Raw genomic sequence first — 26888 nt, forward strand, 5'->3', positions numbered from 1 at the left:
AACTCTGCAAAAGAGAACAGGGAAAAGGACTCAAGGTGGGTGGGTTTTATTACTGTATACACTGTTTTCTTAAAGTGTGATCCAAGTTGGATGATTCCAATGCCTGCTTTACATGATCTGAATGTAATCACTGGCTGTGCAAAGAAATGCTGAGTATGTGTTATTAATTGAATATTCCTGTAATAAATATTTACCATTGTAGTTTAGTTTAACCTTATCCAGCTAATAGCCAATTTTGCTCAATTGTGAAGCATGTGCAACAAAGATCTTTAAATTGCCACATGAAATAATTACGTTGAATATGGGATTCTCGGTCTTTACTGATAAGAATGTGATGAATATATGCTATAAATGGATACAGTTTAAGACTCTCATTGTTCTTTTATTGCTGTATTACAACTCGGTCACAGTGCACCGTATGTGCTGAGTTGATGATATCGGGGCTGTTTCTTTACCACATGGTCTGTAACCTTATTGTTCAGGCCACATTTCTTCCCAGCATTAATGCATTTGTTAGTCCCAGAAGGCTTAAACTACAGATGTTTAACATCCTGCTTATGGACAGATCATCTGGAATATGAACTGAGAAATCTATACGACTTATTAGTATATGTTATGAGTGTAACAGAGATTTAATAGTCTGCTCAAACCAGATTAGTGAAACCGTTTCTTACAAAAAGGCAACTTCTTAAAATAGGCACATGTGAAAATGAAAAATTAAGACATTTTTTTGACGAAAATATGATTTTTATCAGAAGAATTTGGCACTAATTAATGCTGTTTACATAATAGTGCATGTAACATTAATTACAGCTTTCAGCATGTTAACTGCAAACCTTTTTATTTTTTTCTGTGCACACAGATTTACCAGCATGGTAGAAATCAGAGCCCTTTTGAGGGCTTTTCTGCAGTGTATTCAAAGTGATCATAAATCAAGCCTAGAATTCAAAGACAGTTAAGGACATAGGCAGTAAAAAAGACTGAGTAATGCTCACCCAGAACTCCAATCATTTTTAAACTAAGTGGGGAGAACACTGGTCAACTAGGCGTTTGTTGGTATCCCCCAAAATGTAATCTCCAAGCTGAAGAATGGCAGCTGGCAGAACAGCTGGTGAATAGGATTAATGTCAGAAGAAAGAAATAAAACTCAACATATGTCCAAGCCTGCGGTGCTGGGACTGAGCATGATTGTACCCCGACGGATACCATGTGTACAGCTGGAAAGTGCCACTGTGCCATGCTTCTCTACCCCACAAGGTCATTTCTAAGAAGTACAGCTAATATCGAAACACTGAACTGAACTTTTCCTTGAGAACTCTGACTAATTAAGAAAGGAACAAACAAGCTTCATCACGCAAATATTCTGGGCTACTTTAGCTCACGCTGGGTGGTTTTTTACAATACAATCTCAACTAAAAAAGCAGATTAGTATTAAAACTGACAGATTGCACTAATGTAAATATAATTTTAGAGCTATTTAAACCTTTTAATCTCATCTCTTTCAGATTTCCACATTCATTTAAGGTTTAAACAAGACCCAAAAGCACAAGTTTAATAAAGTAAATAATTTAATTTCGTATTACTTACATATTTTACTGAAAATAATTTTCTGTTATATGCTTAGTCAGAATATGCCTAAGAAAGGGGATCAACATGACACTAGCCATAAGTCATATTTATAATTCAAAATGTTTGCTATTAAAGATATTTCAGCTCCTGTTTTAGCATGTTTTTTGTTGTTGTTTTGGTTTGTTTTTTTTTGTTGTTTTTTTGTTTCTTTTTTAAACTGTAACAGTGTAGTTGCTGGAATTGGTTATAGTGAAGAACAGTAAACATATAAAAATTCCTAACTGGTGAGAAAGGCCCAAGTATTTTTAGAAGTTTGAAAAGAACAAATTCTGTTCAGTCACTATTTTTCTACTAGTAGCATGAAACAGATCCTATCTGCTAGATAGCAATGTTCACACGCAATCAGATTCTCTGCCACAACTGTGTGCAGTGAGAAAGAGCACAAATGGTTAACATAAGTTATATTCTGTGCCTAATGTCTTTTTCGAATACAGTGCTTTTGGGTACCTTGTAATTTGAATAGGGAAAAAAAAAAAAAGTACATTCTCAAATCCAGGTTACTTTTGAAAATACTGGCTTCAGCTACAGCCTCTAGAACTTCAAAACATCTGTTTGGTGAAAATGAAAAAATTCTTCACCTTCTTCACAAGAAGTTTTGTCTCTTTTCCTTTCTTTTCTTTCCTCTCTTCTCTTTTTCTTTTCTCATCTTTTTTCCCCCTTCCTTTTGCTTTTTCTTTTCTTTTCTTTTCCTTTCTGGCAACACAGTAGGAAATGTGGAGTGGCATAATATCCCACATTCTCTTACCAGAAGAAAAGACACATGCATCTCAAAGGATGCAAGCACACAGTGCTACCTTGTTACCTTAAAATGGAGTATCCAACTGGTGCTCCATCTGTCAGCTGCAAGAGAGCAACAGGTAGCCAGAGGTAATATTTTATTCCTCATACTAAATTGACTTCACTGAGGAGAGTAACTGTATTGTTTGTGACTTAAAGAAAATAGTTGAAGAAGCAGCAGCCAACTCTAGTGACTTGCTCAGCTTAGAAATACATTTTTCTGCCTTGTAGAGAGATACTGGTTCATGTTGTTTCAGTGATACAAATCATCTGCAGTAAGAGATACAGGAAGAGATTAAAAAAAAAAAAAAAAAAAAAACAGTACAGAGGAGCAAAACCCTGATTTTACCTGAGCCAGTCTGAAACCAGTAAACTGCAATGGCCACAACTGCTATTGACTTGTAAACAGTGTAATTACAACCAGAATTTCCACTGAAATGGTTATTTATTTATTAGTTGCCTATATAATGCTCACATAATCTAGTGGTATGTTTCAGTTCTAGTGGTATGTTTCAGACAGAACCAGAGGCCTTGTATTCTTTAAACAGATTTAATCCCAACATAACCCCACTAGTGGCCTCATCTTGTGTCAGCTACAGAAGTATGTTCTGATATAATTTGTATCTAAGACTTTCCTAATGTGTGTTCAGCCTCTCAATGAAGGTACTTCACAATTTGTGTTCCATCATTTATTTGAAATGTCTCTATAGCCTAGTCTTTGTGTTTATTTGGAAATACCTACCCATTTTCCCCAAGTTGTCCCATTTTTCAAAATGAGGTCAATAATGAAAGTGGAAAATAATTTGATATAAAGATAATAAATGTATAATGTTCATTATATTCTCTCACCCTGATGAATGACTCTCTTAGTAGCCGAAAAGCTTTGATTTCTCCTCACACATGTTTGCATTTCTAACAAAGGCAAAACTTCTACAGAGTGATTTTGATTTGCCTTCCAAAAGTTCTGAAGGTCTCTTATGTTAAGGTCTAAATGTCTAAATGAGATAGTAAATTTTAGATATTTTTCATCATATGAAATCATTCCATTCTATTTTAAGACAGTCTTAAACCTAAGTAAGAATCTCCAGCAGCACTCATCTAATGTCATTCTGTAATGGCAAAAATGTTTTTGTTTGCACTCACATAAAAGGGAAAGAAAAGCACATTGCTTATTAATATCTACTGAATTGTTTAAGAGGATTTTTAAGATACAAGTTAAAAGAATTTCATAATTTCAATTTCTCCTTTTCATTTAATAGTAGACATTCATTAGGACCCACACACTGTAATAAATTATAATAATTTCAAACAAGAATTAAATTACTAGGTACCTAGTGAAAGAGCCATTTTTTCTTAGGTACCCTGTAATCTAACTGTCAGATTTAAAATCTATTCCCAATCAACTCTTCACAACATTCACATTTATTCATCTATGCTAAATTAATAAAAGGTGTGAATAATACTGACAAAATTGATCATTATTGTTCATGTAGATTTAGAAAATTATAAGGTAACCTAAAATATAAAAGGAATTGAGGGAAACTATTACAGTTCTTATAAATAAATTCATCCTATGCTATATATATTTTTTTTTAATCAGGAAAAATCTTCAATGAGAATTTATTTAGAGTGACTTGTAAAGCTGTTTAATAAATTGCACATTTCAGAATACAATGCTTTTTTATTTCAAAAATTATTAAAAGTTGATGATGACTCTAATGCAACCTGAGAGTTCACCCAAAATCTTAAAAAGTAATGCTGAAATACCAGAAACACTACCCAATGTCAGACTGAACATAGGCTTTCTAAAGGTTGATCCTCAGAGATGCTAAGAACCTTGCCCAAGGTCCTGAGAGAGCTCAGGTAATGCCAAAGTAAATGAGAATTGAGGTCACGCAGGATCTCCTGGAATCCAGATCTGAGTGCAGCAGTTCTGAAAAGCAGGGCGAGCATCCCTCTCCTTGTATAAACAGATAGAAAAGGGGACAGCGTTCTCCAAGGAATTAAAGGTATTACACAATCCTCTTTCCTTATACACAGACTTAGCAGCCACCAGAAGCAACCACTGGCTCTTATTACAGCTCCACATAAAGCCAAAGACAATGTCTATATTAGACTACTCTGTCTTTTGCACATTTGCAGTAATTCCTACCATCTAACCTCACTGACCCTCTCCCCCCTGACAGGGATCCCTGCAGATAAAGTAAAGCATGTCAACATCTGTTCCCATTCACACCGATTTTAATTTACAAAAAGAGCTTTGCTATTTTCAGAACAGGCTCCAGAGCACAATGACAGATTTAAGGCCTTTAATGGGGTTGCGTTTTGAGTGTGTCAGCATTTCGTACTCACCAGGACTTGATTCTAAGGGGCTGCACCAAAGGAAGCTGCGGGGGGCTTTGGAGTCACAGCAAGGGTGTTCTTCTCACTATGGCACTATTTACCTATAAACCAGTCAACAAAGTTTTAATGTCCTTAACGAACCTCTGTGTTTGCTGCTTCGACCAAAAAGCAAAACTCTGGAGCACCGAGGACACAATGTCCTCTCTTCCCATTTTCATTCTGTGTTTTCCATCTACCACTACACCCCTTGCCGAAACTCAGGACATGTTACTGATGGTGGGTTATCCAAACTGCTTCGCCATCACTTAGCTCTGTCCTTACTGACTTTTGAACCCCCTGATTTTCGCAAAAGCAAAGCTAGGCCAAAGCTGTGTGCGCTTTGTTTCATTTTGCAAAAATAAAAATAAAAAGCAAAACACTCTTTTGTCTCTCCTGCTCTACCACATTACAAATTTTACAATAACTAACAATCATTATTCTAAAGTCTTTTTTTAACTGAGATGTATTTATAGATTATCCTTGTTGTAAATCTAGAGAATTTACTCATCCTTCTGCTAAGTTACAGAGCCAACAGACTGTGAAGATCACAGTTGTACAAAAACAATTCGCAAAGTTTCAGAGAATTTATGGTGACTCAAAATAAATGTTTCCGTCTCCTCAAGAGCTCTCTCTCTCTTTTTTTTTTTTTTTTTTTTTTAAGATATACAATATGAAGAACAACTTGGAGAAACAATGCACAAGTTGTGTTGTAATCACATAACAGCTAAGACATGAGCAGCTGAGCAGAAGGAAGATGGGCAGTGGAATGCCATACAGTAATCAGCACTGTTGACTAATCAGAATTTGAGACACTAGAAGGTAATAAGGGTATTATAAAGAATGGCTTATTGAAGGAGCAGCTGTTTATGTGTAGCTCACTGTTTAAATGAGTTCCACTAGATTGCCATGGTATGTTTTGGTAGAAATGTTTTACTCAAAAAATAAAAAATAAAAAGGAGGAAAAAAAAGATATTATATCAGCAACCGCAAGCACAAAGAAGCAAATATCCAGATAACATGAGCATAACCACGTTTATAGTAGCAGTTTTCTAGGTACTGGGAACCTCTAGAAAAGGGCATAAATTCAGTGGCCCTGCAAGTTACAAAAGAATATTCATTACTTAGGCAAAGCCTAAATGTCATCTTTGTTAGCCTCCACCACTGAGTGTTGTTGCCATGGGCACAAGAGCTGAGGTGGTTATGAAGGGTAATAGACAAAGAGGAAAAAAACAAGGGAAAGTATAACTAAAAACAACTACAGAGCCACTTCAAGACTGTTATATTTGCACCAGCAGCCAAGAAACACAATAAATAAATTCAACCTCATTTACAAAACAACTCGATTTTAATATCCCTCCAAATAAACATAATAATAAAATTGTGCTATGATCTCAACTAGGAAAATCCAATTAAATTATGTTAAAAGACCAAAAATAGAAACAATATTCACAACGACATCAGTGAAAGCAGACGACTCACCAGAATTCTCAGACAATAACCGTGTTGTTCAGATCTATTTGCCATAGGGCCGCTCAACAGTTTTTGTTTGCTTGTTTGTTTCCAGAAACCAACTTAGGGTTTCGGTATTAAAAGCATCTTTGAACTGCTGGGAGCAGGAAGAGACTGCCTAGGAGTAGTGGAAATTTATCATAATCCATTATTTAAAATATTCTACTTGGACAGCAATGGCTTGGTAATATTTAAAAGCAGTCAGCAAGCAGTGGAAACTCTGGTATCTTTTGTAACAGTTCACATGTCAAACTGGCAAAGTGCCCACAGCGTACGGCAGAAAAATCTATTTAATGTCTGCCCCACAAGGCGACATGAGGCTTGATTGGCAGAAAGCAGAGAGTGGCTTTTGATCATGTGTCCTAACAAGCAGTTCCAGCTCCTGTCTCTTCGGCTGAGCGGCTCCACATTACCTATTCAAACAGAAGTGACAGGCCACTGCACTACTCTTTGGCTCTAGTCTCACGCAGTGGGAGCTATGCTGGAGACAGAGCCACTGATTAAATATATCACTTTTTCAAGACAAGCAGGTTGTCTGAATCAAAGTTGGACAGAATAGACTCAACATTATTAAAAGAGGATATAAAACCAGAGCTGAGTGATGTTAGGCCAGTTTGTACAGCCTCAGGGATTCACAGACTGACAAGGGGAATAAGGAACAGCAGAACTTATAAAGCAGGGTCAGAAATTAGCTGTGACATCTTGGCCATTTTCCCATCACTTCAGGGCCACTGTGTTTCAAGTCCTGTAGTCTCTTCTTGGCCTTTTTTTCATGATTTAGTGGGCTTGGAGGGGGAGGGGGAGACAAAACCAACCACAGAAAGTTGCAAATTGTGGTTTGACAATAAAAACTAAAATATTAGCCATGCTTCACCACCTAATGTACAGTCTTTGCTAATTAGATTGGGCCTTTTTCCTTGTATTCTCATCAGCCAAATTATTGTCATCAAATAATTTGTTGATACAGCACTAGATAATCTTGCTAAAAGGAATAACTAAAATCTGGGGGAAATGACTGAATGGAGATGCTTATTACATTGCCTTATTAGTTCATTAACGAATTGGTTTGATTTTTGAGGTTATATGTCTGGCCACTGTCTGTTGTGTTATCAGATACACAGGCACTGAAAGGCAACAGACACGATACGCTGTCTACTCATTCAGTGTATCTGTTGTTCACAGGAACAACACAGAAGCAACAGATAGACTGAAACGTGGAGGAACCCATGCTCCAGCTACATTTTTAATTCCTTGCATAACCGAAGATGTAATAAAACCCATTAATAAAGCTGCAACAACCACATTTAAACAGCTAAAAACACAGTCCACAGAGGAAACTGAAGCAAAGGAAACTTATTTTAATTAGTAATGCATGCGTATGCCTGATCTATAAAATTACTTCAGGGCTACTCAAAGTTCTGTTGAAAATAATAAAATTATGATGCAAGATCTAGACAGATATTTTTCAGAAAAAAAATCCTACTCCTGCAGTAATTCCACTGAAATTAATAGTCACCTTTGGAATAAAAGTGGTTCAATATTTATTTTTCACTATGGCAAGTTCTTCTGACATTTTAACAAACCTCTGCCCAATGTGTTAGTTTTTGTTTCACTGTAAATATTTAAAAGTAATCTGCTTGTTACATATTTAAGATACGATAAGGAATGCTAAAACCTATGCGGAGAACCAGAGCTGTTTTAAACATCAAAAACGCAGGTAAATTTGAAGAGAGAGTAGAAAGAGCAGAACCCTGTCTGCATGCATATCCCCTAGCACATACAACATCATTACAAATGCAAGCAGAATTCAATCTTAAGGTGTGAGACTAACAAGAAATTCACTGCAGGGCTCTCCAATTTTTTGATGCCCTTGCAGGCTCTCCATACTGGAGTGTTCAGAGTTCCTCCAGATGAGGGAAAGAGCCTGCTTGCTTCAACATTTTCAAACAAATAAAAGACAGAAGAGCATTCAAGATGTTTTTTTTTTTTTTTTTAGGTTCAGTGAAGATCATGATTCACTCTAGAAGGTGATGTCACATCAGTTCTTTTAGAAATGTAAGCAGGCAGCAGTGCATTATCACTTCACGCCAAAATATGGCAAACGGTTATGTAAAGCATTAAGTAAAGCAGTTAATAAAAAGGAAAATGAAAATAAACAGACATTCATAAATAGGGCACTGTGCCCAGGAACTCTGGGCACCTATGTAAGTAAAGCTAAAAATATATTATGATTAATAAAAGAAAACAGCTATTAGACACATTCCAAAATGCTACACTGTAGAACAAGACATTTTGGCATGGCTTTACTGACTGGCAGCCCACGTTAAAGGAGGACCCGAGACTGCAACAGAATGGGTGCTGCTAGTCGGGACAGAGCAATGCTAACAGGAGCTATCTGCGGATGTTTACACAGGACTTGTCCTCACGACTGTGTTTAACAAGGGCTACTGTACTCTCTTTTCATGAATCTCACAATCTGAACTCTAGCAACACAAGCACTTCTTTATGTTATTGAAGACATTCCAAAAAAGGAGAATTTTGACACGTGTAACTATTAACTCTTGCTTTAGTTTGGAGATCAACATGCCAACGAGCAAATAAGGAAGATGCCTAAATATAAACGGGGATTAAAAGGATTCATCACAATCCAAAATACACTTACGAATCATAGAAACATGTAGCTCAGAACACAGAATTATGTTTTGTTCCTGATTTTTACTTGCTCTCTTCAGCTACAGACTGGGAAGTGAGAGCACCCGTGCAGGGCCAGAACTTGAATTACACGCGCAAGTCTCACTAAGCCACAGCTTGGACCTGCCACTTCTGAAGCTCAGGTCAAACCCCTCCTGGCTTTAAGGGTATCAGATCAGTCGTACAATGCAGAACTGCAGAACCTTAAAATAAACCACATTTGAGGCTATACCCAGAGTGCTGCATCCAACTCTGGGCTCCCCAGTACAACGCGTAGTGGAGAGAGTGCTGCAAAGGGCCACAAAGATGAGCAAGTGATCAGTGCATCCCTTATACGAGGAGAAACCGGACAAGCTGTGAGTGTTTAGCCAGGAAAAGAGCAGGCTCCAGGGGATCTTACCAACGTCTATGAATGCCTGATGGCAGGAGTAAAGAAGACGGACCCACACTCTTCTCAGCGGTGCCCAGTAAGAGGCCAAGAGACAATGGGCATGAACAGAAATACAGGATATTCCTTCTAAACATAAGAAAAACCTTTCTTACTGCAAGAGCGATCAAACATTGAACAGGTTGCCAGAGTGGCCATGGTATTTCCATCCATGGAGATACTCCAAAGCTGATGGGATGTGGCCCCGAGCAACCTGCAGTAGGCGATGCCGCTCTGAGTGGTGTCTGGACCCACCTTCCTTCCTCAGCTGTCCTCTGGTTCTCCTGCTCTGGGAAACGACAGCGAACTGGGTGCAGGAACATGCATACATTGCCACTGAAGTGATCACAAGAGGGAACTTTCACGGATTGGCCAATATACTTCAAAAAAGAAAGCTGCTTTTAATGACAGCATCTTAAATTTTATTATGCTGAACTGAGCAGTTCTTACAAAGTTCTTACATTTACTCTTTTTACAAAAAATGATAAATTCAAAATCTAATTTCCTCCCTCACATTATAAAACACTCCAGATCTCTATTTTCATAAGTTCCAATTTTTCCCATTAGAAATTTCAGTGAAAATAAAGGCATCTAAAAATACTGAAATTGTATAATTATTTTACATGGACAAAAAAAATAAAGGTTTTTTTTTTTCTTTTTCTCCTAACACTTACTTGCATTTAATATTACACAGAAGTAACACTGACATTGAATGGATTTAGTCTCCTTAACATAATATTAGTTTGAGGTTAATTAGCATGGCTAAAGAATAATCTTAGGAACTGTTTATTGTTTCCACCGGAGGCAGGTTTCCCTCATGGAAGTGGCATCTTGGAGTTGCAGACTAAAGCACAGAGATGAGAGAGGCGCGCTCTCCGGTAGATGAACAAGACAGTCTGAACATGTATCTGTCTTGTGCAGACAGATAGCAAGTGCCTCTGTCTCTCTTACGGCAACCAAATAAAGTTGTCAAAATTATTTTTAAGTAATGATAAGGTATGTAAACCAAATACGGTATAGGAAAACAAAAAAATATATATATCAGCATTTAAAATGTATATGCTGCTGAGCATTTTTACTGTCATTTAAGAAAAGCAGATCTAATTAGCTGTATCTCTAAAGTGCATACCTAGCATTTTTATTATGTATTATAACATTTTGCTTAGAGTTGACATTTTTATTCTGACAAGCACTGTCTGGAGAGCTCTCAATAAATAATACATTTACACTTTTCAGTAAATAAGCACTGGACACAAATCGTTATCCTTACTTACAGCTGCCCCTCTCTAATAGTGCTTTTACAAGTAAGGTGACTATTCAGTCTAATGCAATACTCTCAGTGCTGGAAAGAAATTTTCATTCATTACCCCAGTCACAAGCACTTAAAGCACTTTTAGACCTGGCTGCAAAACAGCAGGAATGGCAAAGTAAATAAGACTAACTAAAACTAAAGTTCATCACCAAAGAAATCTGAGGTCATTCACCCTCCAGAACTTGAAAAGACAATGACATACAAGATCGGCCATGTCCGAGTCCTACCTTTTCCTCTTTTTTTTTTTTATGTTTACCTTGGCAACATAAGGAAGGGAAGCATTGCTATCTAGTCCCTACTGTTAATCTGATGACTAGGAAAAGTAGTTCAATTCCTATTTTAAAGCATGATCTGATCATAACGCCTATGTCACAGTACATCAGAAACCAATGGAGTCTGAATTTATTTATCTGCTGCCAAGATCACGCAACTGAAGCAACTTGCCATATTTTTACAGCTATTTAATCGCTTGCATTCTTCATCACAGAGCCCAATGTTATTTGTACCCATTCATATTGGACTTGCCTTTCTTATGGTCCAAAGGAAAAAGTTGTCTCTTAGCTATGTTTCTTTATAATGTCTTCATGATTCTCATAACATACAAAGAGTGTAAACATAGCAGAACTTACACCACATCTTAAAAGGAGACAAAAAGGTGGATAAGCATACTGTAGAAAATTATATAAAATGTAACAATGAGACAATTTATCACACAGTAAAAAAATTAATTAAATCGTGTCCAGGATTGAGAGGTACAGTGGGATTAAAGGAAAAGATGAGCTGAGTCCTGAAGGACATTGGAAAATACAATCACTGGGGAGAAACTGGTTGTAATGGCCAGCAGATGCTGGCATTGAGAAGATCCCAGCCTGTTTCAGTTTAATCTGTGCCTGTCTACAAGACTAGCTTGTAACTCAAGTTCAGAGACAATGAGGAAATGCTGAAAGTCCATCTGTACTAATGAAAATGATTTTACTCATCTCAGATACTCGGCAGAATAAAGACATTTCCCTAATGAAATGGGAACATCTAAAAACGGCGATAGAAAATATGCCCAAAAATACTTTAGAGACTTAGAAGTTAGCTAAAAGGGATGTCCCAGTCTTCAAAATTGAGACCTGGATTTCAGACTCTCCCCACATTAGGATTCAAGCTATGATCAGTTCTGTGAATTAGCAAAAGCAACAGTTTTGTAGAGGTGCAGAGGTACAAATCTTCAACAAGAAAACAACCTGTACCAGGAGACAGAACTTCCATAAAAGTAGAATCTTAACAAAATGCCATAGATCTTACATCTAGATACTGCCTGATAGCAACCAAGGTTTGTTTTGACCTGACAGGTTCACATGTGGCTATCTCCATTCGACTTCTAGCAGATCTTGTTATGAAAAATGCTACCATCACACTCACCACGTTTTTGTTAATGATCCTGAATTAGGACTACAAACTGAAGGGACATGAAAACTGTAATAGCTTTTAACAAAAAAGATGGTCTCCATCATCTACTGATTTACTCATACAGATCTCATTCTTCATATTACCTATGTAAAAGCCTGCTCTGTTCCCCATTTCTGTGTCACAATCAAATTTTGTGAGCAAAGAAAACCAAAAGGAAACTTTCAAATGTAGCATGAGACATGCTGAAAAATGCTGAAGAATTATTATACTGAATCCACACACAGTCTGTGATTAATGACCAGGTACTCAAATGCTACAGCACTGAGCAGGACTATATTGTAGACAGCCAGATAATAAAAGTGAAGGTGGAAGGATGACAATATGTTCCAATTTCTTAAATAAAATCTCTGATATAACATTTAATCATGAAGCAGTACTCTGAAAGACTTGAAGGATATAAGACAGGACATAGTCAAAAATGCATATATTCTCACATACCTAGAAGGATAAATAAAAATATGAGACAAAGTATTAATGACCAGATAGTGTGAGATTACAAAAGCTGTATCTGCCTTTGGAAGAAAAAGTGACCTAAACATATATTGGGTTATAAATGTCATTAAAGCAAGTTCCTTGAAGTTATTTCTGCTTCAAACAAGAATAAATTTTTGATTGAAAAAGCAAGCAACTCAGATAGAAAGGAAGTAGGCTGCATCATCTTTTAGTTACCAGGGAACTAACCTTAGAAACCACTTTCTTTGCAGTAATGTTCCCAAATTACTTTAACCTATTAAGGCACTGAAATTAGCAGCACATTTCAATAAATGAACTACTAGAAATTTTTAAATCCATAAAGCTTCCCTAAATATTACATGAACAAAGGAATATATTTTTTCTAAAACAGAAACATAAATTGTGTGAAAAAGGAGTGACAAGTGTGATTTTACAAACATCGCTGAATGAGAAGAGAGAGAGAGGGAGTTGCATCTAATTATATGGTAGAGAGGTAAGCAAAAGCAACCGTTTAGGAAAATGTGCCGCATCTCCCTCCTCTAACCCAATCTGACTCATCCATTCATTGCATGGACTTTGGGGCAGGGACCTTTTGAAAGCATGTTTGGAGTTTAACAGAAGAATTCCTGGGCCCCAGTCAGGACCCAGATGCTGCTACACACAGCTTCTGACAGAAAAATCAAGTTAAGCGGTATGCATTGCATTTCTCTATATACATAACCAATTGCAAAGTTGCTAACCAAATATGATTTTTAATAATTAAAGAAGAAAAAAGAAGCATAATGAGCCTGGTACCAAGAAGATATGGCAAGGTTTACCAAAGGAGATGAAAAGACTTTGAAGAAGGTGTATTTTTTTTCACATCTAAAGGGTTTGTTTCTAGCTGAGAGGAATCCCTGTTGCCTTTTCACAGTATTTCAGTATTTCATAGGTATTACAAAAAATAGAACAGTAATAGTAATTTATCACAAAAAAAAAAAATAGAGCATATATATATATATATAAACACACACACATATAACGATTCATTTGAATAATCCTAATACAAAATCCCAGGAACACTTTTAAAACCCTGAAACAAACAAACAAAAAATATCTCTAGGCACCAAGAGAACTGGATAATAAAGACAGAGGTTTATAAATGCCAGGTGCATTAGGACAACCAGGGACTATGCCTTCTTCAGTGGAAAGTGTGGTTGTAGATCACACCTCAAGACAGATAATTTGAATTAAATCAACAGAACTTCTGAAAAACATTTAAAAATATTCATGGACCACAATAGCTCACTTCTAGACTTGATCCACAGAAGAGAACTCCTGACACATAAAGCCCTCAAAGATTATATGCTTCAAAGTATACAAGAAAACAAGAGTACATGCCTGAACTCAGTCTGTTCTCAGCTAGGGGAGGCTTCAAACAAAAAATACAAAATTGAAACTCTTCATTCAGTTAATATGATAGAGCACACACAGGTTCTGATAGAAAATAAAAAACCTGCATAAAATGACAGCTCAAATGGTTTATCGATATCCAGTTATAAAACACAGTATGTGATAGGTTTTTTTTATTTCTCAATGAAGTCAACAGGAAATCTGTACATATTTGTGCATGCAAAACCTGAGCATACTGTCCTTACTGACATGACAAAGATTTTGGGGGGAAATGTTAATCTAGTTTAAGTTAATATAAAAGAAACCCTTCAATTATTATTAACTAATGAAGCTCAAAGGAGGAAAAAAAAAAAAAGCACAGGAAAACAGAAAAAAAATGAAACCACTACTACAGAGTACTGTAGCAAGGTTTTCCCTATTGCATATAAAATGAATATTACATATGAATCCTTAATTTTTAATTTAGCCATCTTCAGACGTATTATGTATCTGTGTGAGTTACATATGTCCATCCATGGAGAGACAGTACAAACAGGTGCACATGACACAGAATAGATGGGAATTTATGAATATACTGCTCTTTATATAGATGTTCATTATTCCAACTTGCATACGTAAATATCTTTGATCTCTCTGAATGTTCAACTATGGTCTTCAAGGAGGAAACAAGAATGGGAAGCAGTTTATAAAAAGCTTGTGCTAGAATTCTGAGCTGAGCTTGGTTGAAAAATGATACTGTATACATTGCAGAGAATCAAGGTCAAAAGTGAATTAGGAATCCAGGCCCAGAGTAATGAGGGCTTAGCACTTAGCAGAAATGACATGCCCAGTTTCCAGCCCAGAAGTGCCAGCTGACCTGCCAACCTAGCATTCCAGATCTGAAAGGGGGAAATCTGCTCTCCTAGCTACAGACAAGATATGTACTACTAATTATTGCTCGTAGAGGCTTATGATGAAGTACAGTGGGATAGTTGTCTGGAAGCCAATTCTCAGTCTAGAGTCCAGGCAGCCTGGCAATGTAAATCTGTCACGCAAAAGTAATATAAGCAATATTCTGAAAGAAACATCTTTCACTGAAGGTGTGTAGAAAGGGAGAGCAGCAGTCTGACCATACTATCTCACACACGCTCTTCATTTGAATCTGTAAAGATTTTACTGGAGGATACTTCCAAGGAAAAAGACCAGCAAAACAATCATTCTTCTTACAGAAAAACAGAAGAGAAATATATTGAAGTTATCCAAAAGGCTTTAGAGTCTAGTGTTGTTGATTAAATTAGACACCTGTTCATTTCTGACCTCTTCTATCTTACGAGAACACATGTCAGCAAAGTCTTTACATACTCAAATTAACCCTAAATATTTGTAGCATTTTTTTTCTTACGGTTAGAATTTTCTCATCAATTTTCTCATTTCCAACTCATTACAAATTAGGATATGGGAATGTTTTAATGTAAAAAGCATGACAATACTGGACCATGAAGTCAAACAATGTTGTTTATCCTGTGATGTAGGTAGTTTTCATTCAAACTACAAATAATGCTGGAAACTGACCTAACGTATATTCAACCCTGTATGAGGCGCTCATGTTCACAAGACATGACACTGGCTGAAGCACTATTATTAAAGAGAGATTAAAACAGCTGTACATTATGCTGAAGCACTCACTCTTTCCTTTACAAACAGACGGTCCTGGATTACAAGCAGCACTTGACCATTTAAATCACTACAACAACCAGATTTAACCAGCTGGGCCATATTCTCTTAGGCAATGCCTGCTGACCTCCTCAGTCACAGCTGCTCAGATGAAATTCTCATTAGACAACTTATTTTCAGAAGCTAAAGGACCCTGATTAAATATATCTGTTTAGACACAATAAAGTCTTTCAGTATGTATTTCTTTTTCCAATATTACGAGCTACAGCAGAGACCTCAAGCAGAATATACAAGCATAAGAGATACCTAGCACTTGAAGGTGTACTGCAAAATATTTACGTATTTGACACCAGCAATTCATATTACTCAAATTCAGATACTATAGATGGACTAGAAAGTTCCAATAATTACTGTGAAAGAGACTTGTTACCGTACTCGCACAGAGGTTAGAGCAGATGACTGGAATTCTTGACTTCTTTATTCCACTTCTAACTGTACAATTAACTTGACATATGACCTCAGGTTAGCCCATTTCCCACAGCTACATCTATATTCATGGAGCTCCTCCCTGTAAAATGCTAACACAAACTAGTCATTTATTCAAAGGAGTGATACAGGATTTCAAGCCCCACAAAACTTACGCAGTATTATACAGCAGCAATAGATATTTGTTCCCCATTACCTTCATTAAATCAATTATATTATGTTATCTATTTGCTCTAAAAATCAGCAGGTGTTTTTCAATTTGGGTAAGCAATTTTGTGACTGATCAAGACACCATACCATTTAAAGAAGAGAACCCCAGATGAACCCATTTTAAATGATAGGTGTTGAAGAGCATCATATATGATATATGTGCAATTAGGCTATTAATTAGCTAGTTTAAAATAGACTGTTAGATGGCAAAAACATATTCATAAGCTCAGACCTCATTTCTCCAACTGACTCAGTGCAGAGTCAGTTGCAGCACCCAGTCACAACAAAGATTAGAATCATAAAATAGGAATTATTTTTAAAATGTTATTTTATGATAATCAAACAAGTATGGAGAGCTTGCTTCTTTTTAATTCAGAGAAACTTCTAAATACTGAAATAGGTATTCAAATCTGTGACAAGAATTTTGGTATTTCTATCTACACAAAACTTTAAAACCACTGTATTACCTAAGCATAAAATTCTGAAGAATTTCCAATCTTTGTATTATTATTTTTCCACATTAGCTTATATAGTACCAGTCAGACTTTCAATAATTATCTGGAGCGATTGAGGGTTGTTTTCTACTGAAAATACTTGATAGATTTAGAAGAACTTAACATGTAGACACAGTCAATTACCTTTGAACTTACAGAGAGAATTTAGAATAGTTTTCCAGTATAAAGTGTCCCAAAAGAGGCAGGACTATTTTATAGATCAGAAATGACCTTTATGTCACAGCTGGTGAGAATATACAGCATGGAAGGCTTAGACTCAGTGAAAGGGACCTCTTTGCTGTGCACATACCTCTCTTAAATCATCTAGCGTATACTAATACTAAGGAAGTGCAGAAAACTCTCAACGAAAATAAGCTACAAAATGCTTGAATCCTTACTATGATACTCTTTTTAAAGCTTTTGATGCACATTTTTATTAGCACACCATTCAGTACACCCCTGGAGAAGTTTTAGCAGTGGTGTCACTATAATTAACAGCAACTTGTATACACCCGCAGCAAAGTATGAGCCAAGACCTTTGATTAGCATGGAGTGTTGAACGACTGTTACTGACTGTAAAAAACAACTTTGCCAAAGTAACATTTAAAATAGTTTTCCCAGTCTAACCACCAAATCTAAGAAAGCAATTTTTAAAAGAGTGATCTTTACAGCTGAAAACAGACAGATGGTAGTAAAGAATCTGGGACGTTCTCTCTTTAGAGATGTTTCACCAGCTTCAGAAAGGACACCTATAGAACACATTTATCTATGTGCTGGCATTTAACAATTGTGCCAAGAAATTTGAAAGCATACTTTCATCCCTACATGATTTCATTCCATATTTAAACATATTATTGTTTCAGTATCAAGTAGTGAAATCTGCTTCACCAAGTGAAGCCAACGGATCCTAACATGCACCATTTGAAGGCTGTGACCAGATCATGAAGCTGAGGATAGCTGAGATCATACTGAACTCATTCATATTTCAAAGAAAAAAGAGAGATCACACAGTGCCAGTGCCTTGTGGATCTATTACACTACTAATATTCCTCCTGGGATATTTCTAATGCCACAAAACAACACTGGTAAAATAACAGAATCCCCACAGATGCCTTCGTATTTGTATATCTATTTCAGAGCCTTTTGCTCCTACACCTTCCCTGGTTCAAACTCATGTATGAACTCACAGACCATAAGATATTGTTGCAGAAGCAAATAAGACTTCATTCTACTTGACATGGTGAGAGAATTTCATGTTGGGCCCTGACCTTGTGCACATATATGCTGATGAACTCATTCTCCAATTCGGTTTAGTATCTACCAAGAAAAACATCTTAGCAAAGTTGATGAGAATATCGGAATAAGGACTGAATATATAAACTGCCTTACAGCTCCAAGGTTTGTCCTCATTTTTATCTCTCTTTTAACAGATGTAACAATATCTGAGCAGACTGTAAAAAAGAAAAAATAAAAATAAAAAGATTTCTTCGGCTGCAGATCTAGATATATAGGTCAGAACTAGGTACTCTTCACACTCAAAGCTGTTTCCCATTCTCCTGGACACAGATACTGGGTCATTCAGGTGAAAACTGATGAAAATTTCTAAGGCACAATAAAAGAGTTCATGTTTTATTCATTCCTATTGTTTAAAATAAACATTTGTCTTTGGAAGAAAAAGATCAAATACCACTGAAAAACATCCCTCACAACTCTACAACCAGTTAAGAATTCATCATAACCTCTCAAGTAAGTGTTTTCATCTAAACCAACATTCTTGCTTCTACTTACAGACAACCAACACAATTTAGAAAGTTTTATAAAACAGACATATTGGTCTAAAATCCCTAATGGATCTCAAACTACCATTGCCATGGTAACCCGTGAATAACTTTATCTTAGTCTTTGCCAATTATGCAGTTTGCTGGCTCTTGATACCCAACACATTCCTTATGCCATAAAATTTGTAGGGGGTGGGGAAACTGTATAAGTCTTATCCAACACATACCCTCTTGCTCAGTCCTGGTCATTTCTTCTAGTTTCTTCTGCTTCAGTGTGTCCACCACATCTGCAAGGCTTCCTTTGCGGCGCTCTGGCGTTCCAAAATTAACACTGGTCATTAGCTCAGTGCGGTCACGACTTCCTTCGTCGGGCTTGTGTGGTGAGGTAGAGGTATTTCGGAAGGAATATATGGAGCATAACTTATTACTCTCTGATTCCTGCAAAGAAACAACATAATGTCAAAATATAAGCTACTCTCTTATATCAGAAGGATCTTAAACAGGTTGCAGTTGAAAGCAGTATTTATTAGTTTGTCATGCTAACGATGCTACATGTATCCTCCATTTTCTAAAACATGCATTATGATTTGAATTTCTCAGTCTCAGTGCTTGACAGGAATCTCTTTTTTCCTTAAAGCCAGTCCTCTCCAGGCTTCTGCCTATTGTATTTCATACCTGAGATACTCATCAAGGATTTTGCTTGTCAGAAACAAGCCACTTCAACATTTTTTCAATGAACGTGTTCAGATTTTGCAGTTTTCTTTAGTGTCTTAAGTAAGGGCATTACAGAAAGCACTGAGAGAGAAAACACAGGCAAGGACAAATACTTTTTGGATGGATCCTAAGGTAACAGAAAACAACAAAATTTAAAATTTCAAGAAGAGTTAGGGAATGACTGAAAAGCAAGGAAAATCATTTGAATATACTTAACAGTTAAACGAGGCTCGTGGTACGTGTCTATCTGTGCTCATTTACTGCTCTTTAGATCATATACTCTTCTTAAAGAATGAAGGTTATATTGGTTCTAATATACAAAAGTAGATGATATTTTCCAGACTAATATGGACAAGAATGAAAAAACAGATGAGTTTGTGACAGAATAAGTCACGTGTGCTGTAGCAGGACTACATGCATCAGAAAATGTATTTTTACGGCCAAAAATAGAAAGAAGTTACATAGCCAAAAAAAAAGAGAAGGAAAACAGGTTCACCTCCCTTTACAATAGATAACATAGTATTTGAGCTATAAACTAAACAGAAAAGCATAAAAAAGCAACCAGTAATGTCCAAGTCTCGTCAGTTTTGCAATATCACCGAACAGTTGAGCCCTACATGAACTTCTCTGCCTCAGACTCCTTATCCTCCCAACCACAGGCATTTGCTGCATCTCTGCTTCCACTCTTTCAGCTAAAAACAGCACAAGTTCTTCAATTTGCCCTTAAAAGCTCAACCACAGGAATTTCTCACACAGTTTTCTTTCCAAAATTATTCTAATTACAATTTTTAATAATATCAGACTAGGAATGCTAAAAAAACTGGGGTAAAAAAAAATCAAACTTTTTTGTTTATAGAAAGCCTAGTATTGTCAGTGAATATATTAAATGTCCTAAAACAGACTTTAATTGAAATTAAAGACTAATAATAATAGCAGCAATATATTTAAGAATTAAGAGACAAATCAATAGTTCTATCAAAAATCATTCTCCCAACACATAGTGTTCCCTAGAAACAATAATATTCTTATTCTTCTATGAGCTGAGAATACCCATCTACAGAGCGCTGAAGAAACATGTGTTGGGAAAAGTCCCAGGTGAAACAAGGTCTGAAGAAAGATGGACTAGAAAGCATTAACCATTGGCAATAATGACATACATAAATCTTTGCTTCAGTCTTGAACAGATTATGAAGTGGCTGTGCAATATTGCAGAAGGAGCTCACGAACAATGAGCAAGTGTGGTAACTAAGGGCTGCGGACTGCACAGAAGGCGGTGGTGACAAATCGTCATCAAGCACAGCAGTATATGATCTGCACAGCACTATTATTGCTGTTCAGGAAGGAGGAAGTATTTGCTAGTGATGTTGAAAATGCATTTATTCGCTAAAACAAAAAACTAGAAGACAATGCTGTAGTATCTGAGCAGTAGCAGCACTCTTGTCAACACAGCAGTAGTGAAAGAAATTACATAACCCCAGACAGGTGACATGGAACAAAATCTTTAACTTAATTTTTTCAGCTGTCAAGCATTAAAGAATTTGTCATCCCATCCAGTTGTATTCATTAAAAACTCAGATATCACACAGAACAATGATAGCTTAGATGACTTGGTACAGATCTCAATTTATTTAGTTGCCCTTAGAAAAGGAAGGTTTAACTTCAATAATGCAAGGTAGTTTTTGGAAACTATTCTTAAACCTTATTCTAAGTTACAGTGGAGATGAAAAAAGCATCTTCTAACATTTTTCAAATATAAAACTTGAATTTTCTATATGTTTCCTCAATGAATTAACACCATATAACATGGCATTTTATGCCTCTGAAGACTACAGCATGAGAGCATCTTAGTAATTTGAAAGGACTTAGTTCTCAGGAAACCAACATCCTCTTACAGTACATGAAGCATATCCATCAGGCTCAATGGAGTTTTTTAATCATGCCCTCAGTGAGGAACACTAAATCCATTGTTTAGGCTGGAGAAAGGAAGATAAGGCTACTCTGTGGAGCAAGTAGAATTGACTGAATGTTCTTCCTCCTGAAAACCTATCCTCTCTCTGATCTGGATGCATACATGGTGCAGCACAATGTTCCTTCATTGATAATGCAAGACTCTCCAAACTCTGCCTTCATTAGGAAGCACACATACACTTCTTTTTCTTGCCCCAAAGACTGAAATGTCCCTAATGAAGACAAGTCAAGTTTAAACACCACAAAAATAATGAACATTTACGGAATTGAGGCCAAATGATAATCTCAGAAAGAATGAGGATCTGCTCAACTAACAGTATATTATATTGTCACTTTTGTGGGTAATTAAAATGTAGAATAAAAAAAAAAAAAAAGGCAAAAGGTATCCCTGCTATTTTCTGTTCTGTTTGGCTCTGCAGCTGTAGCATTGGGATCACTAAATGGCTGTTATATTTGAGGTGTGTTATGTGAATTGGCACTCCTAAGAAACCCAGCAAGGATGACTTTCTGAGCCCCATTTTTTCTGAAATCAGAAATGGTTAAAAAAGAGTGGCAGGTGATTTAACAGAAGAACTGCACAAACTGAAAGTCATTCAAGGGTTTAAATGGGCAAATGGAAAAACTGTAGACCAGTCCAGTGTAAATACTTTATCTAATAATAGCAGAACTCAGCTAGAAAAATATAAATCAGCTGCATGCACAAGTATCTACAAGAAACAAAACAATTTCCATGTATTCTATGATTCTAGATAAATTTGTGAAAAATCTACAAATAAAATGTAGCAAAAATGAAACATTAAAAAGGCTTCAGAAGGAATTTTATAGCTACCCAATCAGAATAGATACTCTTACTCTTATGTATCTACTGTTGGCAGCTTTCTTTTTTATTCCAATCACATCAACAGGTTATACTAATTTCACATTCATGGCAAACCAGATATACCAAAAAACAATAGGGCAATTTCCATTATATTGTCTCTAAAAAGGTGACCCTATAGGTGTTACTGCAACCTTCCGTTTGTTCAAAATCAAATAAAAGTTACAGCAAAGTTATGAGGGATTTTAATTTCCTTGGTGAATCAAATAATCTTTCATGGACCAACTTATGTCCCAGCACTCACGTGCACGACCAAAAGTGGGACCATGACATACATAAGATGTAGGCCTGGCTATCACAAATTCATCTGAATGGACACTGAAAAGCAGCATACCTCCTAATGTAACTGGAAAAACATCCCTATGGCCCGGGAATCCTCAGAAAAGAGACTAGTAGATTGTATATGTTTGTCTGGGAGTAGCTCTTCTCCACAAGCTGTTTATTGCTTCTCTTGCTTTAATGCGTAAAGTACTATCACTAGAAAATCTGGAATCCAGAATGGAAAAGGACCACTATGCTTATTACCATAGAATAAGAAAATAAATTCATGGTTAGGAAAGGGAAACCTGGGTTGTTTGGCTTTTGTTTATTTGTTTATAATATGAAGGATTCAATAACAGAAGAGATCCTATTCTTGAGAAGCTTATTGAAGCCACCTTTTACATAATGAGACTGCTCCATTTCATTTGACCTGAAGCTTGGAAAGAAAGGATGCTACCAAAGGTATTTTTCATATGTGTGTTTTCGTTTTGTTTTGTTTTATTTTTCCCAAAAGCACAGAAGAAGAGGTACAGCTAAGTAAAATGTCTAGCCAATATCAACTCAAATGCTTTCATTCTGCAAAACCCAGCTAAGCAATCCATCAACACATATGAAAATTCTCCATACACTTTTCTCACTTTTCCCACTTTTCTCAGCATAACTGATGACAGGAAAATAGGCCAGAAAATATCTGAGTGATATGAATATCCGCTTAATTTACCTGGACATAATCTGGTGCCCAGATTCATCCCACATCTACATAAGACATTAGACAACTGGGACGTCCCTGTATTCTCTGTTTAAAATCCACATACTCCTACTAAAAGTCTTTTTAAATCTAAAACTGAAATGATATCTTCAACTCATGACAGTACCTTTAAAAAGTGCATTTTCTGAGGTATGCTATTCTTACTGATTTCTGTGATTCCTATGTTAGGAGAGGTAAAAAGCAAAATAAAATAAAATAAGGTAAATAGCAAACATACTACCTATGGATAAAATATTTACCACACAACATTTTTCACCCAACATTGCTGAAATTCATTCACAGCAAACCCTATCTTTTTTTTTTCCTGACTACATTAGAATTAATTTCCAAACAAGAAATAAAACAATATTGACTTACTAATAAAGTGGCAGTATCAAAAGAATATACCCTGCTGAAGCAAGAAGCATATTTTACTTCCAATAAGAAACGCATAGAAAAAAAGAAATTTAAGAAAAGAACATGTTTGTAAAATGTTGAGTTTAGTCCTAAAAAAGTGTTGTTCTTGGCAAAAGTATCACGACAGATAGCGTAGCAAAGTGGGTCCTTCTCAGCTTGATCCAAAGTGACATCTGCTGTGGATTGCTCAGGGTCCCATACTTTTGCTAGACTTATAAAATTATCCTCTCACTAACAAAGTTATTGGGTAATTGTAGAACAACCGTTTATGCCCATACCGGAATACATAGGGGTATTGCAAAGGGGTTTTCACCCACCACAGTGGTGGCATTTCAGGACTAACCCTTAATAATTGACAACTAAAAAAAATATAAATTAAAAAATTAAAAATTAAAAAATTAAAAATTAAAAATTAAAAATTAAAACAGATTATTTTAGCATAAATTTGACTGTTTACAAAAAAAAAAGTATGATGATTTTATATATTAGGCTTTCTTCTTTGCCTTGTTGTGTCAGATTTAAGTATGTGTCAAGTTGAAAAGACATTTATTTGCAAGGATGACTAAAACTGAAAATCTTGCTGTCCAGCATTTTAAGCCAGAAACTCAGCCTGGACCACTATTCCAGCTGCTTACTATTCAGCAGGGACAAAATTGAGTCTATTTTTGAAATGTGGGTTTTTAGTATTAAGGTAGATAAAGGACATTCTTCCTGTATACATTTTCTTGCCAGCCTATTAACCCAGACAAAATTTTATTATGGATCATTCAACCCACTGTGCTCAGTGTTTTGACAAAATGTCCTTATTATAACAGACTAAACACCTATTTATAGCCATTAGAATTTAAGGATTAGGTTTCAAAATTAAGAAAATGGAGAAAAATGCTCAAAAGACTTAAAATCAGAAATCTGAGAGGCATGACTACTACAATACCATGCACAGCTCACTCAGGGATAGGTAGCCAGCACAAGAAATCACACTTTTACTTACACCTAAGACCCCCACTTATCCTCCTACTCCTATGTCAATATGAAAACAACTTTAAGATTTCCAGTACCATATGGTGAAAGCTATGTCTATCCTGGGCCTTTTCGTGTTTTTTTGTGTGTGTGTGTGTGTGTGTTTTTTGTTGTTGTTGTTTTTGTGTTTTTTTTTTTTTAGGGCAGCGTTCTTCTTCAAGCTCAAGTTTACTTTCAGTATAGGTGGTTCAACATAAGTATTCCTGTATTTACTTATCAGCTTTCCAAGCTGTGTGCTGTAGATCATGAGTGGCCTCTCGGCCATTCCCTTTGCAGCTTCTGTGAATGGCTCAAAGTACAGTTTTACTAACAGCAGAAACTATTGTGAATAATTGCAAACAATAGCCTAGTATAAATGAAGATGGGGACTCTCTCTGCCCACATATATGGTATTTTCTTCACACTCTGTTATAGTTCCTTTAAAACTGTTGCATTAAGATAATATGTATAAATATTTTGGCATGCCTCTTACGCTGAGTAAATGATATTTCAGCATGCACATTCACTAAATTTCATCTGTTACACTGGTTTGATTCTTAAAAAAGATAGCTGTTTCGTTTCTGTGCAAGTGAAGGAAACATGCTTTTCTAGATAGTTTCTGTTAAAAATGATTGAACAAATAATCATAATTTTATTGTTAGTGTAAAAAATGTATTTTCTTGTGTATTTAGATTCTTACAGCTTAAGACAAATGAGGGAGTACTGCTGTAAGCAATATAAATAAGGGTGTTAAAAGTTGACCCTATATTTTTCATATCGGGAAGCTAATGTTCATAGCAGTGTCTGCAAACCTAATCATGAGCCAAATTGTGACAACTTCTGTGAAGCCTTTTCACTTCCAAAACAGAGCAAACACACAAAATGAGAGTTCCACAGGTGAAAGGCTGTAGGCTAGAACCAGATTAAGCATTCTTGCTCCTTCCCCTGAAAGGCCAAAGTACAAATGAATCCTGCATTTGGGGGCTGAGATGCAGAAATCTCAATCTGGGGACTCCACATCAGGGCTTTTTTGCAGTCAGGCCTGGGACAGATCTCTCTTTGGCATCCTGGTGAGCGCTAAGCACAGACCAACACAGACGCTAGTCAGGAGCCTTAGAAGGGGCGAGTGCAGGAAGCTGTGGATTCTAATAAAGAGACATCACTGACTCTTCACCGTGGCATTTATGTTCTGTGCAGGGAGCACAGCTTCTGTCTCAAAGAGAGATGCTCTCTGAAGGTGATAAAAGAGGAAAACTTGGGAATTGAAACTGTGGGCTGTACAAAAGCAGGGTCACAGTGTTAGTTAGCAATTTAAGAATAATTACCGTCAAACTTTGATTGAAAGCTGACAACTGTAATCCTACTCAATAGCCAGACAGAGAACTGTTTCTGTAAGAGCTCAGCTGAAATCACAGGATGAATAGCCAAGAAGTAGAAAGCAAATATTACTAACATAAAATATGTTAGCCGAATTGCTTATTTCCATGTGGATGAGGCTTTTCTGTTATAAATGGATATTTATCTGTCTCTGCATTGAATGGGACACATGTAAACACCCCAGGAAAGCTGGATATCAGGAGTGGTTTTTATTCCAAGTACTAGAGGCATGCTGGCACTTGGAACTAATCTGGAGTTAACATATAATGAAAGCAAATGTTTACAAAATCATTTCCAATCACTATATTAAATAAGGTTTCCCATTTTGAGGAATTTAATTAAATAGAATTAAGAGAAATTAAAAATCTAAGTGATCATTTCCAATTCTTATCCGCTTAAAAAATAAAATAAAATAAAATAAAATAAAATAAAATAAAATAAAATAAAATAAAATAAAATAAAATAAAATAAAATAAAATAAAATAAAATAAAAGTTTTATTAAGGAAGATTTATTTAAATCAAAGGCTTGAGAATTACTGCTATGAGCTACTGAGAGAACATCATTTGTAAAGTCTCAGCAAATTATGCTAGTGGGAGGGCAAATGGCAAGTAATGGAATAAAACCTCAAGTCTTTAACTCAGCATTTACTCTGATAAAACTTATACTGATTTCACCGCCAGAGCATAGGTTGAATACAACCTGTAAAAGGCTTGCATTTTACCTTTTATACTCATCTAAAACCTCATTAAGAATGAATACAACATCGAGCACTAGCTTTAGGCCAAGTAAGGATATGCTAAAAGAAAAAAAAGAGAGAGAGAAAAAGAAAAATCACTTACTTTAGAGAAAAGGTTTAAAAGCAGCATGACAAGAT

General features: G+C 36.1%; 1 protein-coding gene across 29 annotated transcripts in view; it reads right to left on the reverse strand.

Annotated features, from left to right (window-relative positions):
- SOX6 (SRY-box transcription factor 6) overlaps nt 1-26888 on the reverse strand; it is a 415066-nt gene that overhangs the window by 200418 nt on the left and 187760 nt on the right. For all 29 annotated transcript variants that reach the window (XM_066997629.1, XM_066997630.1, XM_066997638.1 and 26 more), the window contains one exon: nt 18879-19089. In XM_066997629.1, coding sequence (XP_066853730.1) covers nt 18879-19089 — 211 coding nt within the window. The remainder of the gene's footprint in view (nt 1-18878; nt 19090-26888) is intronic.

The sequence above is a fragment of the Anser cygnoides genome, chromosome 5, assembly GCF_040182565.1.
Source record: "Anser cygnoides isolate HZ-2024a breed goose chromosome 5, Taihu_goose_T2T_genome, whole genome shotgun sequence".
NCBI lineage: Eukaryota > Metazoa > Chordata > Aves > Anseriformes > Anatidae > Anser > Anser cygnoides.